At 40.8% G+C, this 21,486-nt stretch overlaps 2 protein-coding genes across 6 annotated transcripts in view; one reads left to right on the top strand and one right to left on the bottom strand.

Annotated features, from left to right (window-relative positions):
* The window catches only part of CEP164 (centrosomal protein 164), a 79,475-nt gene extending 74,695 nt beyond the window's left edge, over window positions 1-4,780 (bottom strand). For all 5 annotated transcript variants that reach the window (XM_074216771.1, XM_074216769.1, XM_074216770.1 and 2 more), the window contains exon 1: window positions 4,658-4,780. The gene's annotated coding sequence lies outside the window, so the exon portion shown is untranslated. The remainder of the gene's footprint in view (window positions 1-4,657) is intronic.
* A 6,738-nt stretch (window positions 4,781-11,518) lies between these two features.
* The window catches only part of BACE1 (beta-secretase 1), a 30,374-nt gene continuing 20,406 nt past the window's right edge, over window positions 11,519-21,486 (top strand). Inside the window, exon 1 of the mRNA XM_074216767.1 lies at window positions 11,519-11,805. Within this exon, the coding sequence (XP_074072868.1) occupies window positions 11,551-11,805 (255 nt within the window). The 5' untranslated portion in view covers window positions 11,519-11,550. The remainder of the gene's footprint in view (window positions 11,806-21,486) is intronic.

The raw sequence follows: 21,486 nt of genomic DNA, 5'->3' as shown, positions 1-21,486 counted from the left end.
GATTGAAGAGTACATGTTGGGGGTAAGGTATAAAAATACTGGAGAGAAGGGATGGGGCTAGGCTTTGAGGAGTTTTGGATGCCAAAGAAAATTTTATAATTGCTCCTGAAAGCAACAGGAAATCATTGAAATTTATTGAATAGGGGGTTAACATGATCAACCTTGCATTTTAGGAAAAATCATTTTTGTGACTCAATGGGGAAAAGATTGGAGAGGGAAGACAGTTAAGGCAGGCAGACTCATCAGCAGTCTACTGCAATAACCAAGGTATGATGTGATGAGGGTCTGAACTAGAGTGGCAGCAGTGTTTGAGGAGATAGGCAAGCATTTAGGGGAGATGAGCCTGGGGTATTGGTTGGATCCAAACACCTTTCCTTTCAAACCCTTGCTAAACAAGTCTAAATATCCAAAAAAAAAAAAAGAACTGGAAGTCTGGCCCTCATTGGGACCCAATCTCTCAGTCTTTTAACACTGACAAGCAACAAGAACAATACACTCTCCTCATTGCTCAAATACATACCCAACTCTACTCACACAATCCTACACTTTTTTCATATAGTCACTCACATATATAGTTCTACACATTTTCATACAGATAAAAATTCAGAAATTCTTAAATAGAGTGGGAGAACCAGCCCAGGAAAAGCCCTACTTGTCTCTCAAGAACCATAGATAGGGTGGTGTAGTGGATAAAGCACCGGCCCTGGAGTCAGGAGTACCTGGGTTCAAATCTGGTCTCAGATACTTAATAATTACCTAGCTGTGTGGCCTTGGGCAAGCCACTTAACCCTATTTGCCTTGCAAAAAAACCTAAAAAAGAAAAAAAAGAACCACAGATAGTTCATGCTTTATCCTAGGAGTGAACTAAAACAGAATAAACTCTAGACTGCAGCTGTATGGATACTGGTCTTTTAAGGATGACTAGAAGAATAGGCAGGTCAGAAATGACTAACATCTGTATCTAAATGCCAATGAATGGTCCAGAGAGCAAGCCTTAAAGGGCTGCCCTACAATCCCAGGACATGGACTCTGACATCTTCCCTTTTCCTCAAAAGCTATCACATGACAGAATGGAAAACAATACACAGAATTGCTTATTCCCAAGAGCAATAAGTGGAAAGTTCTTTGTTTCCAAGGAAGCCTGAGTTATCAAAAATTTTTCTATTACATAGATAGCTAAACTGAAATAGGGATTTGTTCCAGGAAGGAAGGAAAGCAGGCATTGTACAATCAGGTAACATATCAATATAATGCTCGGTTCCATAACCAAAAAGGATGTGCCAGGAACTATTCACAGGAACTAGTTAGATACCTAGACCACCAAAACTCATCAGTGCTCCTGCTTTCTAACAAGAGAACACCTAGACTTTTGTGTAATGATCTGTGGATTCACCTGAATATTCAGCACTTGTAATTGAGAAGAATAGGAAAGGAAGGTAACAAGAGGGGTAAAAAAAGGGAGGGAGGGAAGAAGCAGTAGTGGCCAAGAAACTCTGACACTGAGCATCATAAGAATTTTTGTATATCAGTGAGTATAAGAAAATTAGTTATCTGTCCCCATCCTACATCGCTTGTCCTTGCCTGTCCTTAAAGCTTGAAGTTTAATTTTATTTGTCTTGTTTAAGAAATCAGGTAAAATCTAGCTAATTAAAAATCCCTAGATAATCAAAAGAATATTTATTTTAGCAAATAACTTCCACTTCCTTCAGAAGCAAATCTTTTTTGCCAGAGCCACTATCAAAGACTGGCATAAATGAGTTAATTTTCCCCTTTCCTTCTTATCAAACCCTCAGGAAAAGGTATGATAAAAGTCAAAAAGCAGTAGGATCAGTGAGAAACAACAGGACCAGGAAATCAACCCCCAAATCAAGAGGGCTTTCTTCAGGGATCGGGGTGAGAGGAAAAATCAGATTACCAATCATCTTAAATCCAACTAGTTGTAAACCCCATGAACTAGCAAAGAAATGGGAACTTCAGAGTATAATCTCATCCACAATTTAGTCCCTCTGATTATGTAAAATTAAAAAGATTTTGCACAAACAAAGCCAGTATAACCAAAAATTATAAAGAAAGCAGAAAACTAGGAAAAAAATTTTTGCTGATGTTCCCAACTATAAAGATAACTTAGTCAAATGTATAAAAATACAAGTCACATCCTATTTGATAACTGGTCAAAGGATATGAACAGGCAGTTTTCAGGAAAAAAATCAAAACTATCTAAAGTCATATAAAAATGTTCTTAATCACTACTGATCAGAAAAATGCACCTCACATATCAAAGTGGCTAATATGACAAAAAAGGAAAATTTGGATACTAGAGAAGATGTGGGAAAACTGGGACACTATTGCATTGGTGATGGAGTTGTGAACTGATCCAACCCTTCTGGGAACTAATTTGGAACTATGCCCCAAAGGCAATAAAACTGAACAAATCCTTTGATTCAGTAATATCAATGCTAGGTCTATCCAAAGACATTCAAAAAAAAAAAAAAAAGAGGAAAGGATCTATTTGTACAAAAATATTTATAGCAGCTCCTTTTGTGGCAGCTAAGAATTGTAAATCAGGATGCCCATCAATTGAGGAATGGTTAAATGAGCTGTGGTATAGGATTGTAATGGATTTTTATTGTGACTTTTAAAAAATAACAAACAATGATTTCAGAAAAATCGGGAAAGGCATACATGAACTGATGCATAGTAAACAGAACCAGGAGAACATTGCACACAGTAAAAGAAATATTGTTTGATGAAGAACTGTGAATGACTTAGCTATTCTCAGTAATAGAATGATCCAAAACAATCCCAAAGGACTAATGATGCCTCCAGAGAAAGAACTGATATTGTCTGAAACAGACTAAAGCATGCTAATTTTCACTCACGTTATTTTCTTTTATTCAAATCTTCTTGTACAAAATAACTAATATGAAAATGTTTTACATAATTGCACATGTATACCTATATCTCACTTCTTTCTGTTTCAAGAAGAGGGGGAGTAAGGGTTTGTGCTCATCACAAGACACCAACAACACAGTCGTGCTGGGGCACACAACTGGAAATGTTTGCACAGCTATCCATCACAAACACTATTCGGGTTCCCAGGTTTTTTTGAATTCACATTCTTGTTTACATTCCATGGAATAAAAACCCAGAAATGGGGGCGGCTAGGTGGCGCAGTGGATAGAGTACCGGCCCTGGAGTCAAGAGGACCTGAGTTCAGATTTGACCTCAGACACTTAATAATTGCCTAGCTGTGCGGCCTTGGGCAAGCCACTTAACCCCATTGCCCTATAAAAACCTAAAAATAAATAAATAAAAGTCCAGAAATGAGTGCTCCCTGTTCAATTACATAAGCCCCGTCCTACTAGGTGTAAACACACCTTCTTCACCACACAGAAGACCCTCCCTTGTGTACACACCCCTGCCCACATATCCCTAGCACTCCCTCTCGCATAGTCACCCTCCGGCATACACACAGACACACTTGCTCAACTCCACTCTGGGGCATGAAAGCAGATACACCTACCCCAGTACCTGGAAGACCTCCCCTCTGCACACTCACTCTGCAGCAGGCAGATGCGCCTGCCTGCATACACCGACGCCCCCTCCCCTTGCACACTCCCCTTTGCACACGCAGACCCTCCAGTCCACATACACCGACGCCCCTCCCCTTGCACACGTCCACATGCACCGAGGCCCCCTCCCCTTGCACACTCGCCCTCGCACACGCAGACCCTCCAGTCCACATACACCGAGGCCCCTCCCCTTGCACACTCACCCTCACGTCCACATACACCGAGGCCCCTCCCCTTGCACACTCACCCTCACGTCCACATACACCGACGCCCCCTCCCCTTGCACACTCCCCTTTGCACACGCAGACCCTCCAGTCCACATACACCGACGCCCCTCCCCTTGCACACTCACCCTCACGTCCACATGCACCGAGGCCCCCTCCCCTTGCACACTCGCCCTCGCACACGCAGACCCTCCAGTCCACATACACCGAGGCCCCTCCCCTTGCACACTCACCCTCACGTCCACATACACCGACGCCCCTCCCCTTGCACACTCGCCCTCGCACACGCAGACCCTCCAGTCCACATACACCGACGCCCCTCCCCTTGCACACTCACCCTCAGTCCACATACACCGACACCCCCTCCCCTTGTACACTCCCCTTTGCACACGCAGACCCTCACGTCCACATACACCGAGGCCCCTCCCCTTGCACACTCGCCCTCACGTCCACATGCACCGAGGCCCCTCCCCTTGCACACTCACCCTCACGTCCACATGCACCGAGGCCCCTCCCCTTGCACACTCACCCTCACGTCCACATACACCGACGCCCCTCCCCTTGCACACTCGCCCTCACGTCCACATGCACCGAGGCCCCTCCCCTTGCACACTCACCCTCACGTCCACATGCACCGAGGCCCCCTCCCCTTGCACACTCGCCCTCGCACACGCAGACCCTCCAGGCCACATCCACGACGCCCCTCCCCTGGCACACTGGCCGAGCTGCCGAGCTCCCGCGCTCTCCCGCGCTCTCCCGCCCGCGCGCTCACAACCGGCTCTCCAGCACACACACACCCCGGGGCAGCCAACATCCTGCGCTACGAAGGCCCCCAAAGCCGGCCCCCGAAGTCGTCCTCACCCGGCCTCGGGCGCTCCCCCTGCCCCGGGAGGCCCCGGCCTCCGGCCTCCGGTTCCGCGCAGCTTCCTCTGCACCACCCCGGCTCCCCGCTTCCAGGGACGCCGGGGTGTTGCCCTGCAACTACTTCCGGGATGGGGACGAGCCTAGCAACGAAAAATCCCGCCCCTGACCCCATCCGATAGGGCGACTGGAATATCCGGTCGTGTTGGATTGGCTAAAGGAAACATCAGCTTACATACGGAGCTTGTGCGTCGCCCGTTGCATGACGGAGATTGTAGTTCGGAATGATCGACGGGCGTTAGTTTGGAGTTCGTGGTGGAAAGTCTCATAAACGCAGACTGATAAGAGGCAATCTGCTGTGTTTCCTCTATCTATTCTCAGTAATAGAATGATCCAAGACAATCCCAAAGGACTAATGATTAATTAACCAGTTAATTAACCAGTAGCTTGATTAACTAATAATCGACTTCAAATGGATAAATCTCCAAGAGTCTTAAAACTTTTGATATTCGATGGATAATGGGATTTAGAGCAGGGTGTTCAGAGATTATCTGGTCCAACTTCCACATTTCACAAATGAGAAAATTAAGATCGAGATTAAATCGCTTACTCAGTCATCATACCCATTAAGTAACATTTATGAAGCACCTACTGTGTACAGAAACGCTGAAGAGAGGCAGGCGTCTCTTGAAAGGGGTAAAACATGAAACAGATAAACAGAAACGAGTCGGTATTTAACTGCTAGGAATGAATTGGAAGGAGGAAGTCACTCAGAAGTCAAAGAAAATTATTTGCACAAGATGTTTATAGCAGTGCTCTAAATAAAAACAGAACCGACCTCCTGTCTCCTCCCTCTATCATTTTCCAGTTCTAAAAAAATAATATTCAAATTCATACAGCCATTTCTAGAAAGGAAAAATTGTTCTGTGATTCTACTCACTTAACTTGTGACTTGCCAGGCTACAGCACCCTCTTCCAGGCCACCATTCACTATATGTATTATCTTCCTGTATTAGTAAACTCTTTGAGAATGGATACTTTTTTCTATTTGTATCCCCAGGAAATGAAACATTGTAACCCACTTAGTAAATACTTTTTCATATTCATTCTATATAATAAGGAACAAACGGAAAATAACATATAAAGTTAAGCCATTCCCACATCAGACATGTAAACTGTTTCTAGTTTGTCCTCATTATACCTGGTACAATGATAAAAATCATTTTACAAATGGTTCTTTTTTTAAAAAAAATAAATCATTTCTTAAAATATATTGGCTTAAAATAAATTTGATAAGAGAGTGATTCACTCTTGTACCAAGAGATGGATACAAAATAACACTTATCCTGTGGACTTATTTTATAACTTTCTCATCCATGATGTTACTCCGTGGTAACCCTGTGAGAAAGAGAAAGGCAGGAACTTTTTCTCCCTTTTGGAGATGGAAAAATTGATATGCTACAAAGTTAAGGAGCCTGCCCTTGTTCACAGGACACATCAGTGGGGGAAATGAAAAGAGTATCCAGGTCTCTCCTCTCTCATCAGGTTTGTGCATCATCATCATCATCATCACTCAATTACCTACTCTATGAAAGGTAAAAGAACGGACCTCAAGGAAGTCTAAGGGGGAAATAGCAACTGTACGAACTATATTCAGTATAAAATGAAGATAATTCACACAGGGAAAACACTGGAAATAAGGGGATTAGGAAAGGTTTCTAGCTGAAAATGGGAGAAATTTAAAGCAAATAAGACATAGGGAAAGGAGACTGAATGATCTAATTATTAGGACTTTGACCTAGTTTCTTCAAATGTAAAAAGGGAATAATTACCAATTAACAAGTAGTTATTAGTGGCGGCTAGGTGGAGCAGTAGATAGAGCACCAGCCCTGGAGTCAGGAGGACCTGAGTTCAAATCCGACCTCAGACACTTAATAAGTACCTTGCTGTGTGGCCTTGGGCAAGCCACTTAACCCTTGCAAAAAAAAACCTTAAAAAAAACAAGTTAGGAGTACCTGGGTTCAAATTCGGTCTCAGACACTTAATGATTACCTAGCTGTGGCAAGCCACTTAACCCCATTTGCCTTGCAAAAGCCTAAAAAAAAAAAGTAGTTATTAGGTAAGCACCTTCTAAACAATAGACACTGTGATAGGTACTAAAGATACAAAGAATGAAAACAGTATGAATATAAAATGGATAAATACAGATGTATACAAAGTAGTTAATACAAGGTAGTTTGGGAGGAAGGGCTGTAGCAGTTGAGGAAATTAGGAAAGGCTTCATACAGAAGATGGTGCTTATGCTGAGAGGGACTTCACAGGATTGGTTTTTTGGGGGGAAAAAAGGGAGTGGCTAGGTGGCACAGTGAATAGAGCAATGGCCCTGGAGTCAGGGGTACCTGAGTTCAAATGCAGCCTCAGACACTTAATAATTATCTAGCTGCATGGCCTTGGGCAAGCCACTTAACCACATTGCCTTGTAAATAAATTTTTAAAAAACCTAAAAAAATGTTTAAAAAAAAACCTCAAAATGTTAACCTATTCTATAAATGTGATTTATCATCACCATATTATTTGAATAGAAATAATCTTTATATATCTATGATAAGGTGGAAAGAATATCTCACCTAAAGTCCGGGAGAAAGACTATATATCTTTGGAAATACTTAACCAATTTGGAATTCACAAAATCTCAAAGATTAAAAGACTTAATCCAACCCATCTGTGAAAAGGAAAGCCTTCCACAACATGCCTCAAAATTGTCACCTCTGCTTGAAAGAACTTAAGATGTGGTAGTCCATTATCTCATAGCTTTCTATTTCCCTTTTGGAAATCTTTTCATTATATAGAACCAAAATTTACTTCTCAACAATTTTCATTCATTAGTCCTTGTTCTATACTGTGGATCAAAAAGAGTATTCCTGTTCTATATGACAGTCCTTTAGATCACTGAAGATGGTCATGATATAGATCTTGGATCTTTTCTGAGGTAAAAATATCCAGAATGCTAACATGAACTGATGCAAAAGTGAAGTAAGCAGAACCAGAAGAACAATGTACACAGTAACAGAAACATTATTTGATGATCAGCTATAAATGACTTGATTCTTTTTAGCAATATAATGATCTAAAATGATTCCAAAGGACTCATGATGAAAAATTCTGTCCACATCCAGAGAAAGAACTGATGAAGTCTGAATGCAGATCGAAATATACTATTTTCATTTTTTTGTATGTGGTCTTTTCCTTTCGGTTTGTTTCTTCTTTCACACAATTAAGATGAAAATAGATTTGATATAACCTATTTAAAATTCTTACCTTTTTAGGTAGGAGAAGAAGAAGGAAGGAGGGAAAAAAATTGGAATACAAAGAAAGGCAAAAGATAATCACTTCCATGGAAGACCATCATGATCTAATGGAGGAGAGAATATGAAAAAAACCTCCTCACAAGCAAGATATATTGGAAATAATCTAGATAGAGAAAGCTCTGGCATCAAAGGGGATTGGGCCAGTGAGGGGGAACCCACTACATTCAGAAGCAACCTATTATACTTTCCTATAGCACTTAATTGTTAGGAAATTTTTCCAGACGCCAAACTTATCATTGTTTCTGGTTTTGCCCTCTGGGGAGTCCTCTTCTTTGACCTTAGAAATATTTGAGGGCAATTGCTCTGATGTGTCTCCCCTGCCCCATCAATGGATGCAGTATAGTAATTTTATTCAAATTTATCTATAATCTTAGAAGGTTACCTGAATTAGTAAGACCTTAAATGACTTGTCACACAACTACTATATATGATGAACTCAGAATTTACTGTCTCCTTAGCCCAACTACCCAATCCTTACTGATGCTCTTGTTATTAACACTATGAATACTTTTATGTCCTTGGGCAGCAGGGTGGCACAGTGAAGAAATCATTAACCCTAGAATCAGGAGTACCTGAGTTTGAATCTGACCTCAGGCCCTTGATCCTTATTATTGTAGCTCTGGCAAATCACTTAACCCTGATTGCCTGGAATCCAGGGCCATCTCCAATCATCCTGATTCTTATCCAGACTGACTCTAGATGGTACCAGAGGAGAATGTAAGACTGGTGATTTAGCACAGCAGGGCCTCACTCAAATCCAATTCACTTGTTGGTCATAACATCATCTCTTTTTAAGAACAAAGGATAGGGGCGGCTAGGTGGCACAGTGGATAGAGCACTGGCCCTGGAGTCACAAGTACCTGGGTTCACATCCGGCCTCAGACACTTAATAATTACCTAGCTGTGTGGCCTTGGGCAAGCCACTTAACCCCAATGCCTTGCAAAAAAAAAAAAAAGAATGAAGGATATACAACAACGGTCCTCACTTATCCTTTTCAACCATTTTTGAGCCCTTCTTCCCAGTTCAAAGATTATTTTCATTGGTAGGGAAAACAGGAAGACTATCAAAATACTTATTACTTTTCTGTATGCAATTCATCTTGGATCTTCCTCTTACTTCCAATTAAACTTTTTAAAAATCCTTGTCTATTGTTCTTTCAGTAACCTCAACTTACCATGAGCTTTGATATTCCTAATATTTTTACAATCTTTTCACTACACTCTTTCATTCTTCTTTCACCAACCCTTGCTTCCATCTTCTTTTCTCCTTTAAAAGTCTAATTTTGTTAAATTCTTAAGAACTTCAAATCTCTCTTGGGTTGATTCTTGTCCTTCCTCTAAACTCTTTGAAACACAGTCTTCCAAAATCTAGGCTGCAAATCAGACTGTGCCTGGCTTCCTCCTCTACCAGAAACTCAAGAATAGAGTAGAGTATGTGGTCACTTTCCTCTCATTCCACTTTAGCAACAGTAGTGGACAGAGAATCAACCCTAGAACCAGGAAGATCTCAGTTCAAATACCATCTCTGGCACACTTTGACAGTGTGACCCTGAGTAGGTTCCTTTGCCTCTCTGTCCTGGCTGATCTCTAAGACCCAAAAGTACAGAAAATGTGCCAACCTGCATGGTTAGAATTTTTCTAAGAGTTGACCAAATCAGTGAAATCACAGATATTCTCACTATCCCTAACTTCCACCTTTCAGTGGAAAAAAATTTTGAATTTGATATATAAAATTTTAGGTTCAGATCTTATTTCTTCTACATTCTGCCTCTGTGATTTTTGAGAAAATTGTTTAATCTTCCTAATTTTAGATTACATCTCTAAAATTAGATGAATGGATGAAATGGCTATTATGGTTCATTCTATAAGGAAGCTAGATTTCATAGGGCAAGTCACCTAACCTCAGTTTGCCTCAGTTTCCTCAATTACAAAATTAGGATAATAATAGGATCTACCTCACAGGACTGTTGTGAGGATCAAATGAAATAATATTTGTAAAACACTTAGAACTCTCACTCTGAAATCTTTATAGGCTAGAATACTACTTCTCTTAGTTTTCTCCTCAACATTTTGAAGAAAGAAATTACCCTTCGGGCAAGTCATAAGTTTATCAGCAGCTTTGCAAGTTTAGCAAGACCTCCTGGAACTCTCAAATAAGTGAAATCATCCATCAATTACTAATTTGTCTTACAAATCTTCTGACTCAAATTCAGGAAGTTTTTCTTCTATATCATGCAAATAACATACTTCAAAATTAAACAAAGTGACTACCAAAGAATGTGGTGGAGTGAATTACCAGCATTCCCCAGCATTTCAAAGGCAGAAGAAAAGCTTCCAATCTCTCATCTTACAATTGAATCCTCTTCTCCTTAATTTAAAGTTATTCCTTATGATTTTTATTATTAACAATGTTTTCATTGTTAGTAATAATAGCACATTTAAACTAAATTATTATTAATAGAGATAATAGTAATGATAATAATAATAATAGTCATAGAGGTAGGACATTGGTAATACTTTCAGCTTTCTTTGGAATAGCTAAGAGGAAATTTTGATGGAATAGACCAGCAAGGGAAAAGATACAAAACAAGAGAATTTGGGATTCCCCAAACTTCCCTTTGTAATAATAATAATAATAATAATATAATGTAGAAAATTGGTAACACTTCCAGCTTTCTCTGCAATAGCTAAGAGGAAATTTTGATAGGGTGGACCAAGGGAAAAGTTACAAAACAAGAGAGTCTGGGAAACCCCAAACTTCCCTTTTTTGTCCCAGACCTCCTTCTCTCCATTAATACTGACAATTAGAGAGCTTTCTCTAGGCCCCATTCTTCTCATTCCTGAATTCTCCCTGCCTGCCAGGGTCAAAATAAATTTTTGCAGTCCAACCTCACAAAACAGTTGTTTCCTTCTCGGTAGAGGGCATCCAAGCCTGCCTAACTTGCCCCGGAAGCTGGGCTGGCTGGCAGGGGAAGACTACACTTCCCAGGAATCCCCGGGAAAAGCAAAAACCCTTTGGCTTTGACAGCAGCCGCCACAAGTCTTTCCGCCTTTCCAGCCTGGATGGGAGCTGGGGGATTATGGGGGCCTGACCAGAAAATGAAGGTTGTAGGAGCTTAGAGCCCCAAGCATCCCCTGCCACCTCCCCTCCCCGCCTGCTCATGCTGACGTCTACCGAGAGGACAAGAAAGACATCTGTCTGCTCACCATGCCCAGCACTCTTACCCCCCAGGGGCCCTGAGCTTCCCCCTTGCAGATGCCTAATGGGGCTGCATGCGTGCCTAGATGTGGCTCTGGGCGCTCTCTCTTGCACTCCGGAGATTTCTTTCTCTGCCCTATGCCCAGAGCCTGAAGCATGAAGGCAGCTGAGTGATCCTGTTGGGGGTGGGATCCTAATGCCTCTGGGCTCCCTTTCCTAAGAAGCCCGCCCATCATCACCACCCAAAGAGTTGGGGAGGGGGGAGGGGGGAAGGAGAAAAGGGGAGAAGAGGGATCTAGAGAGGGACTGAGGGGGTTGGGGGCACCATGGCTCAAGCCCTACCCTGGCTCTTACTGTGGATGGGCACAGGGGTGCTGTGCACCCAGCAAGGAATTCGACTCCCCCTGAAGAGTGGGCTCCCCTTGGGTCTCCGGCTGCCTCGGGAGGCCATTGAGGAGCTAGATGAGCCCAGCCACCTTGTCGGCCGCCGGAGCAGTTTCGTAGAGATGGTGGACAACCTGAGGGGCAAGTCTGGTCAGGGCTACTATGTGGAAATGACAGTGGGCAGCCCTCCACAGACGGTAAGAAGCATCCCTCTGCCCCCACCCTCCTCTCCCCGCCTCCTCCTCTAGGGCACTGCTCCCCCATCCCAGCCCTAACTTTCCAGATGTTGTGAGGGTTATTTGTGAGGACTGAAGGTCTGGTTTGCTAAATGGAATCAATAACTCTAGGGAGATGTGGTGGAGAAACTAATAGCCAATCTTCCTCCTTCCCAGACACACTATTCATTCTTTTGGGGAAGGGGATATCTGTATCCATCCCTTTCCACCTTTTCTATGATTAAGAAGAGGTGGGGACCAATTTCATACTTTGTTTTGTTTTTAAATTTTAAAACTAAATGCTACCAGCCTAAGGTTATACTTTCTCTGTTCTAGTGTCTGATCAACTGCCACTCCCCAGCTCCCCCAACCCTGGGCTAGGTAGTCCATTGGTGATTCCAGTAAAAATATTTGGCATCCTTGTCTGGTTTTTGAACAGGTGTTAGCTCTCTCTCCTCCCTTTCCCAGACTGGCCCAAGCTTGGGTTCCCCACCATTTCAAAAATCTCTTCCTTTATCTCAACTACCTGATCTATTCTACTCCCCGGGGTTCCTGAGGATGAGAGACTTAAAGCTGGAGGGAAGGCAAATGAAACCTGGGGCTCTGACCATTAGTCCTCACATCCCAGAAGCCACAGGAATTGGAGAACAAAATGGATCCTTCTTTTTCTGTCCTTCCCTCATTTACTACCTCCCAGTATCAGAACTACAGTAAGACCCAGGCTTGGGAGATGTCGGCTGACCTCTGCAGAGCCCTCGAGGTTCCAGTTTGGAGCTTCCCATGCTATGACTGATCCCTCTGTAGTCCCTCCCTCCCCCTTACCATGACCAGCCCCACCCCCATCCCCACATCCTCCAGAGAATAGACCAGAGGATAACAGCCCTCAGACTAGAGAAAGGACAAACTGTGGGAAAGGAGCCAGAGTCCCTAATGATGGGCAGGGCCTCTCTCTCTTTGAGAAGGAGACCCTGGAGGGCAGGTAGGGAAGTGTGTATGAGAAAGGAGGAGAGAAGTGAGGAAAGATCAATAATGCAGAATTTCATTGATCCCTCTGCATGGTCAGGGTACTTCCAAAGTGATTACTGAGGATAAAAATCTGTATCTTTGTAGGCAAAGGCTGGACAACCACTTGTTGGATACACTATAGTGGGGAATCCCTTTCTTGAACCAGTTAACCTGGGTAGACTAGAAGAGACTCACTCTTCCAACTCTCAAATTCTATGATGCTGCAAAGGATAAAGTTTGAGCATATATGTTTACCTGTGTATGGGGCAAGCTGTATGTATGACCCAGTGAACCTGCCAGTGTACACGTACCCTGACACTTATGTCTGCATGACTCTGTGGGCTCACATGTGACTATCTAAACATACTTCCATGGACCAGCTATGGGAAACCATTGGCCATTTCTGTTTGCACAGTGTTTTTCTATGGAAGTTCTTTGTGTGTGTATGTGTGTGTGTGTGTGTGTGTGTGTGTGTGTGTATGGTGATATCTGCTGAACTTCTCCAACAGCATTCAAACAGAAACCTAAGCTTCTCTCTGACCTATCCAGGGTCAAACTCACCCTAGTCTCATAAAACTGATTCTTGCCAGGGTGGCTAGGTGGCACAGTGAATAGAGCACCGGTCTTGGAGTCAGGAGTACCTGGGTTCAAATCCGACCTCAGACACGTAATAATTACCTAGCCGTGTGGCCTTGGGCAAGCTGCTTAACCCCATTGCCTTGCAAAAATCTAAAAAAAAAAAAAAACCCTGATTCTTGCCTTCTTGCTATATCAACATCAACTTGTTGTTCTTTGCTACCTCCCATGAGCAATGACACTTCCTTGGGAAAATCTCTAATCTGAAGGAAAGCAGCATCCTTGCCTTGTCAGTCACTGATGATTGTCAATCAGTAAACATTTAATTACCTTTTATTGTCCCAAGCATTGGGCAATGAGCTTACAATCTAGTGAGGGAAACTTCACAAAAAGTAAGCTGAAAAGATGGGGGGGAGGGGAGAGGGGGGAGGAAAGGTACACAAGGGTAGGGAGGGAAAGATGTGGAGAAGTCCAAAGAAGGGTAGGTAGGTGAATAATGAAAAAATGGTTGGCCTGAGATTTGTCATTCTCCTTAAATGGATGTTTTGGGAAGAGCTCTTTCTCCACCTTTCATTTGGAGGATTCTTAGGGGCAAAGGTAGTGACAAGATATGAATACCAAGGATGCTGTGAGATGATGAGATTCCTAAGGAAATGATGGTGAAGTCCAAAGAAGTACACCCAGATGGGAAATGGATAGGAAAGTGAACTCCAAGGTCACTATTATACTGTAGGACACACTTTGGCACTATAGCTTCACTATGCCATTTTTTGTTTTTTTTCCTTAAGGAAAATACATTCTCTCAAATGTTACCTCCATTTCACAGATGGAGAAACTAAGCTCCAAAGACATTAAAGGGTCTGTTCTGTTACACATAACACAAAAGTAGCTGAAATCAAAAGAGAATTTCAGTTCCGGTCTCTTCAAGTATAATGTTCTAACACTCTGTACTTCCAGGGGTGCAGAAATGCCAAAGGTCCTACACATATGGCTCTGGTAGGCCTCCAAGATAAGAAGCAAATCTGTTTCCTACTAATGGACAATGACATTTTATAGCAGTGTATTTGAGAGACTGGAGGGAGAGGAGGCATTATCAGAGCAAATAAGGGGATGATGGTGAAAGGAGCCTAGAGAAAGAAGTCTTAACTACTAGAGTTTTGTCCTAGGTTTCAGAAGATTCTAATCTTCCCTTAAGCAATCACTTTATCCTCTGATTAGCAACTGTCCCATCTCTGAAACAGTAATTATAATTTTTTACTTCCTTCTTTGGAAGGAAAAACTATAAAAATAGATGTGAGAGGGGTGGCTAGGTGGTGCAGTGAATAGAGCACCAGCCTTGGAGTCAGGAGTACCTGGGTTCAAATCTGACCTCGGACACTTAATAATTACCTAGCTGTGTGGCCTTGGGCAAGCCATTTAACCCCATTGCCTTGAAAAATATAAAAAATAAATAAATAAATGTGAGAGCCCTTTGAAAAAGTAAAGGAGGGGGGCGGCTAGGTGGCATAGTGGATAAAGCACCGGCCTTGGAGTCAGGAGTACCTGGGTTCAAATCCGGTCTCAGACACTTAATAATTACCTAGCTGTGTGGCCTTGGGGAAGCTACTTAACTCCATTTGCCTTGCAAAAACCTAAAAAAAAAAAGTAAAGGAGGTAGGTTTATCAATCAGCAGTAGATATTTGCTATGTATACAATTCTAGATTAGACCCAAAAGTACCTAATAGAGAGAAACAAAGAAATCAGAGGCATGGCCCTTGCCCTTATGGAGTTTACAATATATTTGAGAAAATAATATATACTTACACATGAAAAGTTAACAAGAGCAAAAGGATACACACTATAAAATAAGTACCATAAAGATAAGAGTAGCATTACTAGTCCATGATAATAGAAGTTCAGAGGAGGCAATTGTCACTCTGGGCAGTGGTGGTCAAAGAAGGCTTCAAAGAAGAGATGTACTTCACTTGGACCTTGAAGGATATAAGGGTTTAAATAAATGATAGAGATGATGGGAAGGTTGTTAAAGGTAAGGGGAAACCACATGAACAAATGAACATATGCCTTATTGGAACAGATGGGCTGTATGGTTGAATTGTTACATTTGGGCTAGAGAGTGTAGGATGTTGATGGTCAGGTTGAATTTGGATCTTCCTGTAGGATTCCTGGAAGATATATGTGATGGAAATGAATTTTAGGAAAGCAATCTGGTCATCAGAAGAACTGGAGTAGGGAAAAATTAGAGGCATGACCACTTCCAAAGATAATAAGATAACTGGACTAAGGTGATTATAATGTGAATATAAAAAGTATAGTGTAACAGTATAGTTTTTTCCCCTTAAATTTTATTGATATCCTTCATTTTTACATACTTCATTTCCAAAAATGTCCTTTTCCCCTCTAATCCAGTAAGTCATTCCCTGGAAAGCAAAAAGAGAGAGAGGGAAAATGGCAGTTCAGTAGTACCAACTAAGATATCAACACAGTCTGACAAATACACAACATTCCAACACAACAGTCCTTCTCCTCTGCAAAGAAGGAAGGAAGGTTCATTTTCTAATTCATTCTTCTGGGCTGAGCTTTGCCATTGCAATTATACATTATTTACTTCTTCATGTTGTTCTCTCCATTTCGATTGCTGTATTCATTGTCTATATTGTTTTCTTTGTTCTGCTAACTTTACACCAGTTCATATGAAGTCTTTTCATGCTTCACTGTCTTCATCATAGTTGTTTCTTACTGTGTAATAATATTCCATTCCATTCATATGCCATAGTTTGCTTAGCCATTCTCTAATCAATGGGCACTCATTTTGTTTCCAGTTCTTTGCTACTATAGAAAGTGCTACTTTGAATATTTTGGTATATTGAGACCTTTCTATTTTTTTACCTCCTTGGTCTATAGTTCTCACTCTGTTCTTCAGGTCAAATGATGTAGATATTTCAATATTCAGGAGATTTGTCAAAAGAAGAATGGATAGAATTTGGACATGGAAAAATATAGAGAAGAAATAATGAAAAATTACTGGTGTCTAGTCTACTAGTTCCTTTGGCAGAAACAGGGAAGTCAGGTAGAAGAGGTTCTTTGAAGGGTAGAGATGATGGATTCAGTTTTAGATATAGAATAATGGTGGATGTTTCAGTGAATAATGAAGACATGGGACTAGTCAGGAGAAAATATTCCCTATTTTTAGTTTAGATGAATCTAACTTTAATTCATTATACAACTATGAATACAATAGGGAAGAAAACCTGTGGATGATAAAAGATCTAGAATTTCTTAGCTTCTGAATTAGCCAAAGGCAGTGATTCTTTAACTGATCTAGATGTCAAACAAGTAATATCAGAGAGCATGATTTAATCATCAGACTGGAAGATCTCTAAGAAGGTCAGCAAGGCATTTGGAAAATGAGATCCAGAAAAATTAAGATTATAATTGCCAAAAGTTATAAAGGAGGTTAGTGGCAGAGCAAATAGTATATAATGATGAAAAGTTCTCTAGATCAGGAATCAAACAATCCTGTATTTAAGTCTAAGATCTGCAACAAACTCTGTGAAAAAGTCACCCTATCTTTGTAGGCCTCAATTTCCTTAGTAGTAAAATGAGGTGAGGCTAGATCAACCAAGCAAAAAGTGTTTATTTATTGTTTTCCATGAACTGAATAAAATAATCCTTGTCTTCGGGGAATTTACATTTTAATAGGGGAGACAATAAGTCCATATCCAGGCTTATATACAATGCCTAGAAAGTAATTTCAAAGTAATCTTAGAGGGCAGTGTACTCATCAGTAAGAGAAGACCAGGAGAAGTCTCCTAAAGAAAGTGGTGTGTGAGCTGAGTCTCAAAGGATACCAAGGGTTTTAAGATGCAGAAAGGAAAAAGACTCTTCTAGAAAGATACTCCTCTTCCTAAATTCAAATCTGGCCTCAGACACTTACTTACTAGCTGGGTGACCCTGGGCAAGTCACTGCCTCAATTTCCTTATCTGTAAAATGAGCTGGAGAAGAAATGGGAAATCATTCCAGTATCTCTGCCAAGAAAATCCCAAATTGGGTTGTCTAGATCAAATAGTAGATACAGCATTAGCTCTGGAATCAGGAAGACCGGAGTTCAAATCCAGCCTCAGACATTTAATAATTGCCTAGCTGTGTGACCTTGGGCAAGTCGCTTGACTCCGTTGCCTTAAATAAATTTTTAAAAAAATTTTTAAACTTAAAAAAAAATTCCAAATGAGCCCATGAAGAGTCAAATGAGTGAAATGACTGAGCAACAATAAAAGTAATAAAGATCTAATGGACTTTTAAGTAGCAGGGATAATATGGTCAAACCCATGCTTTAGTATAATTTCACAGTTGTATAGAACAGAGAACAGAAAAGAGGCAAATTTGGGAAAAGATGAGATCAATTTTTGGATTTGTTGAGTTTAAAATCTTATAAAACATCTAGTTCAAAATAGTTATGATATTTCTGGTTCTAAATTCTATGATCCCATGACTTGAACCCAGAATCCAAAATCTTAATTAGGAGTTAACAAATCTGAAGTAGTTTCACTTACATCTTAATTTGCTTTACTCACAGGAGATGAGATACACCATCTGCCTCAGTTCTACCTCCATGGTCATCAGTTGTGTCCAATTCTTCATGACCCTTTATAAGCTTTTCTTGGCAAAGATACTGAAATAATTTGTAATTTCCTTCTCCAGTGGAATAAGACAAACAGAGTTTAAGTGACTTGCCTAGGGTCACATAGCTAGTGGCTAAGGTCAAATTTGAACTTAGGTCTTCTTGATTCCAGACCCATTGCTTTATACACTAAGCTACCTCGAAATCCTCGAAGTTATCATAGCCAGGTGTTAATATGGAGACATATTAACTAAAAGAAAAGATAAAGAAAGCTTTTTATTTCTTCAAGGACTCAGGGTCAGAAACTAAAGAGGTCATGAAAGATGAGAAGTGACCAAGTTTCAACAATTAAAGGCTAGACTTTAGAAAAACAAAGCAAAATTTTTAAATTAAAAACTAAAGAACATAAATGGATACCACTTTGACCCATCAGTATTCATTTGGGTCTTGGGCAGCTAGCTCTGCTGAGAAGGTTTTGTAGGCAGTGGTGGGTCAGAGAACAGTGTGGGAATGTAGAGTGGGGACCAAGCCATTTTTCTGGGAATGAAAACAATTCTCTCCTGAGACATAACATTCAGGTTCTATCTTTTCAGGAACAAGGCAATAGGAAAGGTAGGTTCTGTAGTAGAAATAGGACCCAAATGAGACAACTCCTACTAGAATCACTCAGATCCATGAGGAGGTACCAGTAGCTTCTGGAGAGGTAAAGGCAAAATTGTGTGAAGGCTAAGAAGTTCTGGGACTCATTTGGAAAAGTCTCCTGTCTGAACATTACCTACCTGTCTGACTAGAAACCAGAATTCATAAGTCTTGTGTCACCCTCCACAACCCAAGGAGTCTGAAAAAGCCCTAATAATATGGATTCAGATCTTCCCAATACTGTTTTCTTTTTCTGCCTAGTCTAAACCATCTATGTCTTGCAGCATATTCTTCTTGTAGATTCTTCCTCATCATTCAGTGACATCCTTTCTTCTGCAGTACAAAGCAGTCTACTCCTTGGGGGTCAAGGACTTTTCCTCACCCTTCCCACACAAGTTATCTATCTTACTTTATCAGGTTCTTTGAATACCTAAGTCATATCAGTTATTCAGTCAACTAGCATTTATTAAGTCTGTAGCAGGCAGTATGTTGGGAATACAAAGAAAGTGCAAAACAGTCAATACTCAATTGCTCAAGAAACTCAGTCTAATGGGGCAGACAATATACAAACAAGCTATCTACAAAATAAACTGGAGATAGTTTCAAAGGGCAGATGAGAAGTACAGTGGAAAGACCACTAGTTCTGGGGTCAAGAAGACCTGAGTTCAAATTTTACCTCAGACATTAACTATGTGACCCTGGGCAAGTCACTTAACCTTTGCCTGAGTACCCTCATCCATAAAATCCCTAAAGAAGGAATAGCAAACTACTCCAGTATCTCTGCCAAAAAAAAAATTCCCAATTGGTATATTTTTGTTGTTGTTGTTCAGTTATGTCTGACTAAATGGGGTTAGTAAGAATCAGACACAGTGGACAGCAAAAACAAAAATATGGGACCCAGAAGGGAACGCCATACACCGGATAATTCACTTATCTTAAATATGTATTGTGCCTACTGAACACAAGGTCCTGAACTAGATGTTAGGGATCCAAAGTAAAAAAAAATGAGTCTTTGTCATCAAAACTTCATTATACTAAGAGGAAATGATATCTATACAGGTAAGAAAATGCAAAATGTCTACAAGATGCCATTTTAAGATGGAGGGAGTATTAATAACTAGGGAAAAATGAAAGTGCCTCATGGATGAATGAATGAGTTGACCATCAAAAGAACTATGGATTTCAAGAGGAAGAGGTGGGAAGGCAGCACACTCCAGGTCTCAAGAACAATCTGTTTAAAGAGCCAAATGCTGGAGATAAGATGTTGCAGATGGAGAACAGCAAATAAGTTATTTTGGCTACAAGGTAGAGTAAGGGAGGGGTTAATTCTAGTGCCTTTTCTTTCTTAACTCTTTCCATGTTTGTATGCATTTGTTTGCTTGTTACAGCCTATTAGATAGTAAATTTTTCTTGGGTAGAAACTGTCTTTTGCCTAATATTCAGCACATAGTTGGCAGTTAATAAATGTTTGTTGATCAACTGACAGAAGCCTAGAAAGACAGGTTGATTCCAGATGATATAGGGCTTTAAGTGCCTAATAGGGGAGTGTTCACTTTGTCCTAGAGACAATAGAGTCATTGAAGTTTTTCCTATAGATACTGTTCAGCTTTCATTTTAGAGGGACATAGCTATACATATGCTTTGGAAATATTAATTTGGCAGTTGCATAGAAGATAGAGGCTATTATAACAGCCAGATAAGGAATTATGTAGACCTGAACTAGGATAGTGGTTATGTGAGTAGAGAAAATGGAACAGATGGGAAAAATGGAGAGATGCCATGGAGGCATAATCTATAATTTTTCACAAACTTACTGTGTGAAAGGGTTGGGGATGAAGAAGAGTGAAAAGTCAAGGATGATTCCAAAGTGACAAACCTAGGTGATTGAAAGAAACCTGGTGTCCACAAAGAGTTAGGAAGAAGAAAGGCTCGTAGGAGGAAGGAAAGTTCTGTTTTGGATATACTGATTTTGACATGCATCCAGGTAGGTGATGTTCAGCAGGTAGAACTTCACAGAACAGAGATGAAGACTGGATATATTGATTTGGGAGTTATTTGAAGAGATAACTGAACTCTTGGAAACTGAAGAGATCCCTGAGAAAGATACAAAGACAAAGACAGAGACACACAGAAAGAAAGAGAGAACAGAAGAGAAGAGAAAAGAATGCTCAAGGTAAAGCTTTATGGTATACCCACAAAGAGGGAACAGGAGATGGATAATGATTCAACAAAGGAGACTGAGAAGGAACAGTCAGAAGAAGGAGAGCATAGACTAATATAGTATAGGTAAAGAATAGTAACACAAAATATCCAAGAAAGAGAGAATATCCAGGAAGAGGGGTTGGCTCTAAATCCTGTAAAGAAGTAAAGAAGGATGGGAACTAAGAGCACTGGATTTAATAATTGAGAATGCATTGGTAACTTTGGAGAAATCAGCTTTAGTCAAGTGGTATGGTCATAAGCCAGATTCCAAGGGATTGAGTAGTTAGTGGGAGCTAAGGAATGGGAGGTAATGATAGTTTTTTTTTTTTCAGAAAAAGTATTGGCAGTGAAAGAAAGCTTAAAAGAATGGTGGGATCAAGATAAGGATTTCTGAGCATGGTGAACAGAATATGCATGTAGGCAGCAAGTGGATGGAGAAATTAAAACATTAGAGAAATAGAGGAGATGATTGTGGAAGTTAGCTCCTAAAAAGAAACAGGAGAGGTTAGAATCAAGGAGAAACTGATTTGGCAAAAAGGATCACTTCAGGTTCTGATGTTAGAACTTCAATGACGCTATTGTCTATAGGACGAAGTGCACACTCCCCTATTAGGCACTTAA

The sequence above is a fragment of the Macrotis lagotis genome, chromosome 1 (genome assembly GCF_037893015.1).
Source record: "Macrotis lagotis isolate mMagLag1 chromosome 1, bilby.v1.9.chrom.fasta, whole genome shotgun sequence".
Taxonomy (NCBI): Eukaryota; Metazoa; Chordata; class Mammalia; order Peramelemorphia; family Peramelidae; genus Macrotis; species Macrotis lagotis.
The sequence above is the reverse complement of the archived record's forward strand: the minus strand, read 5'-3'. Positions and strand labels throughout refer to the sequence as shown.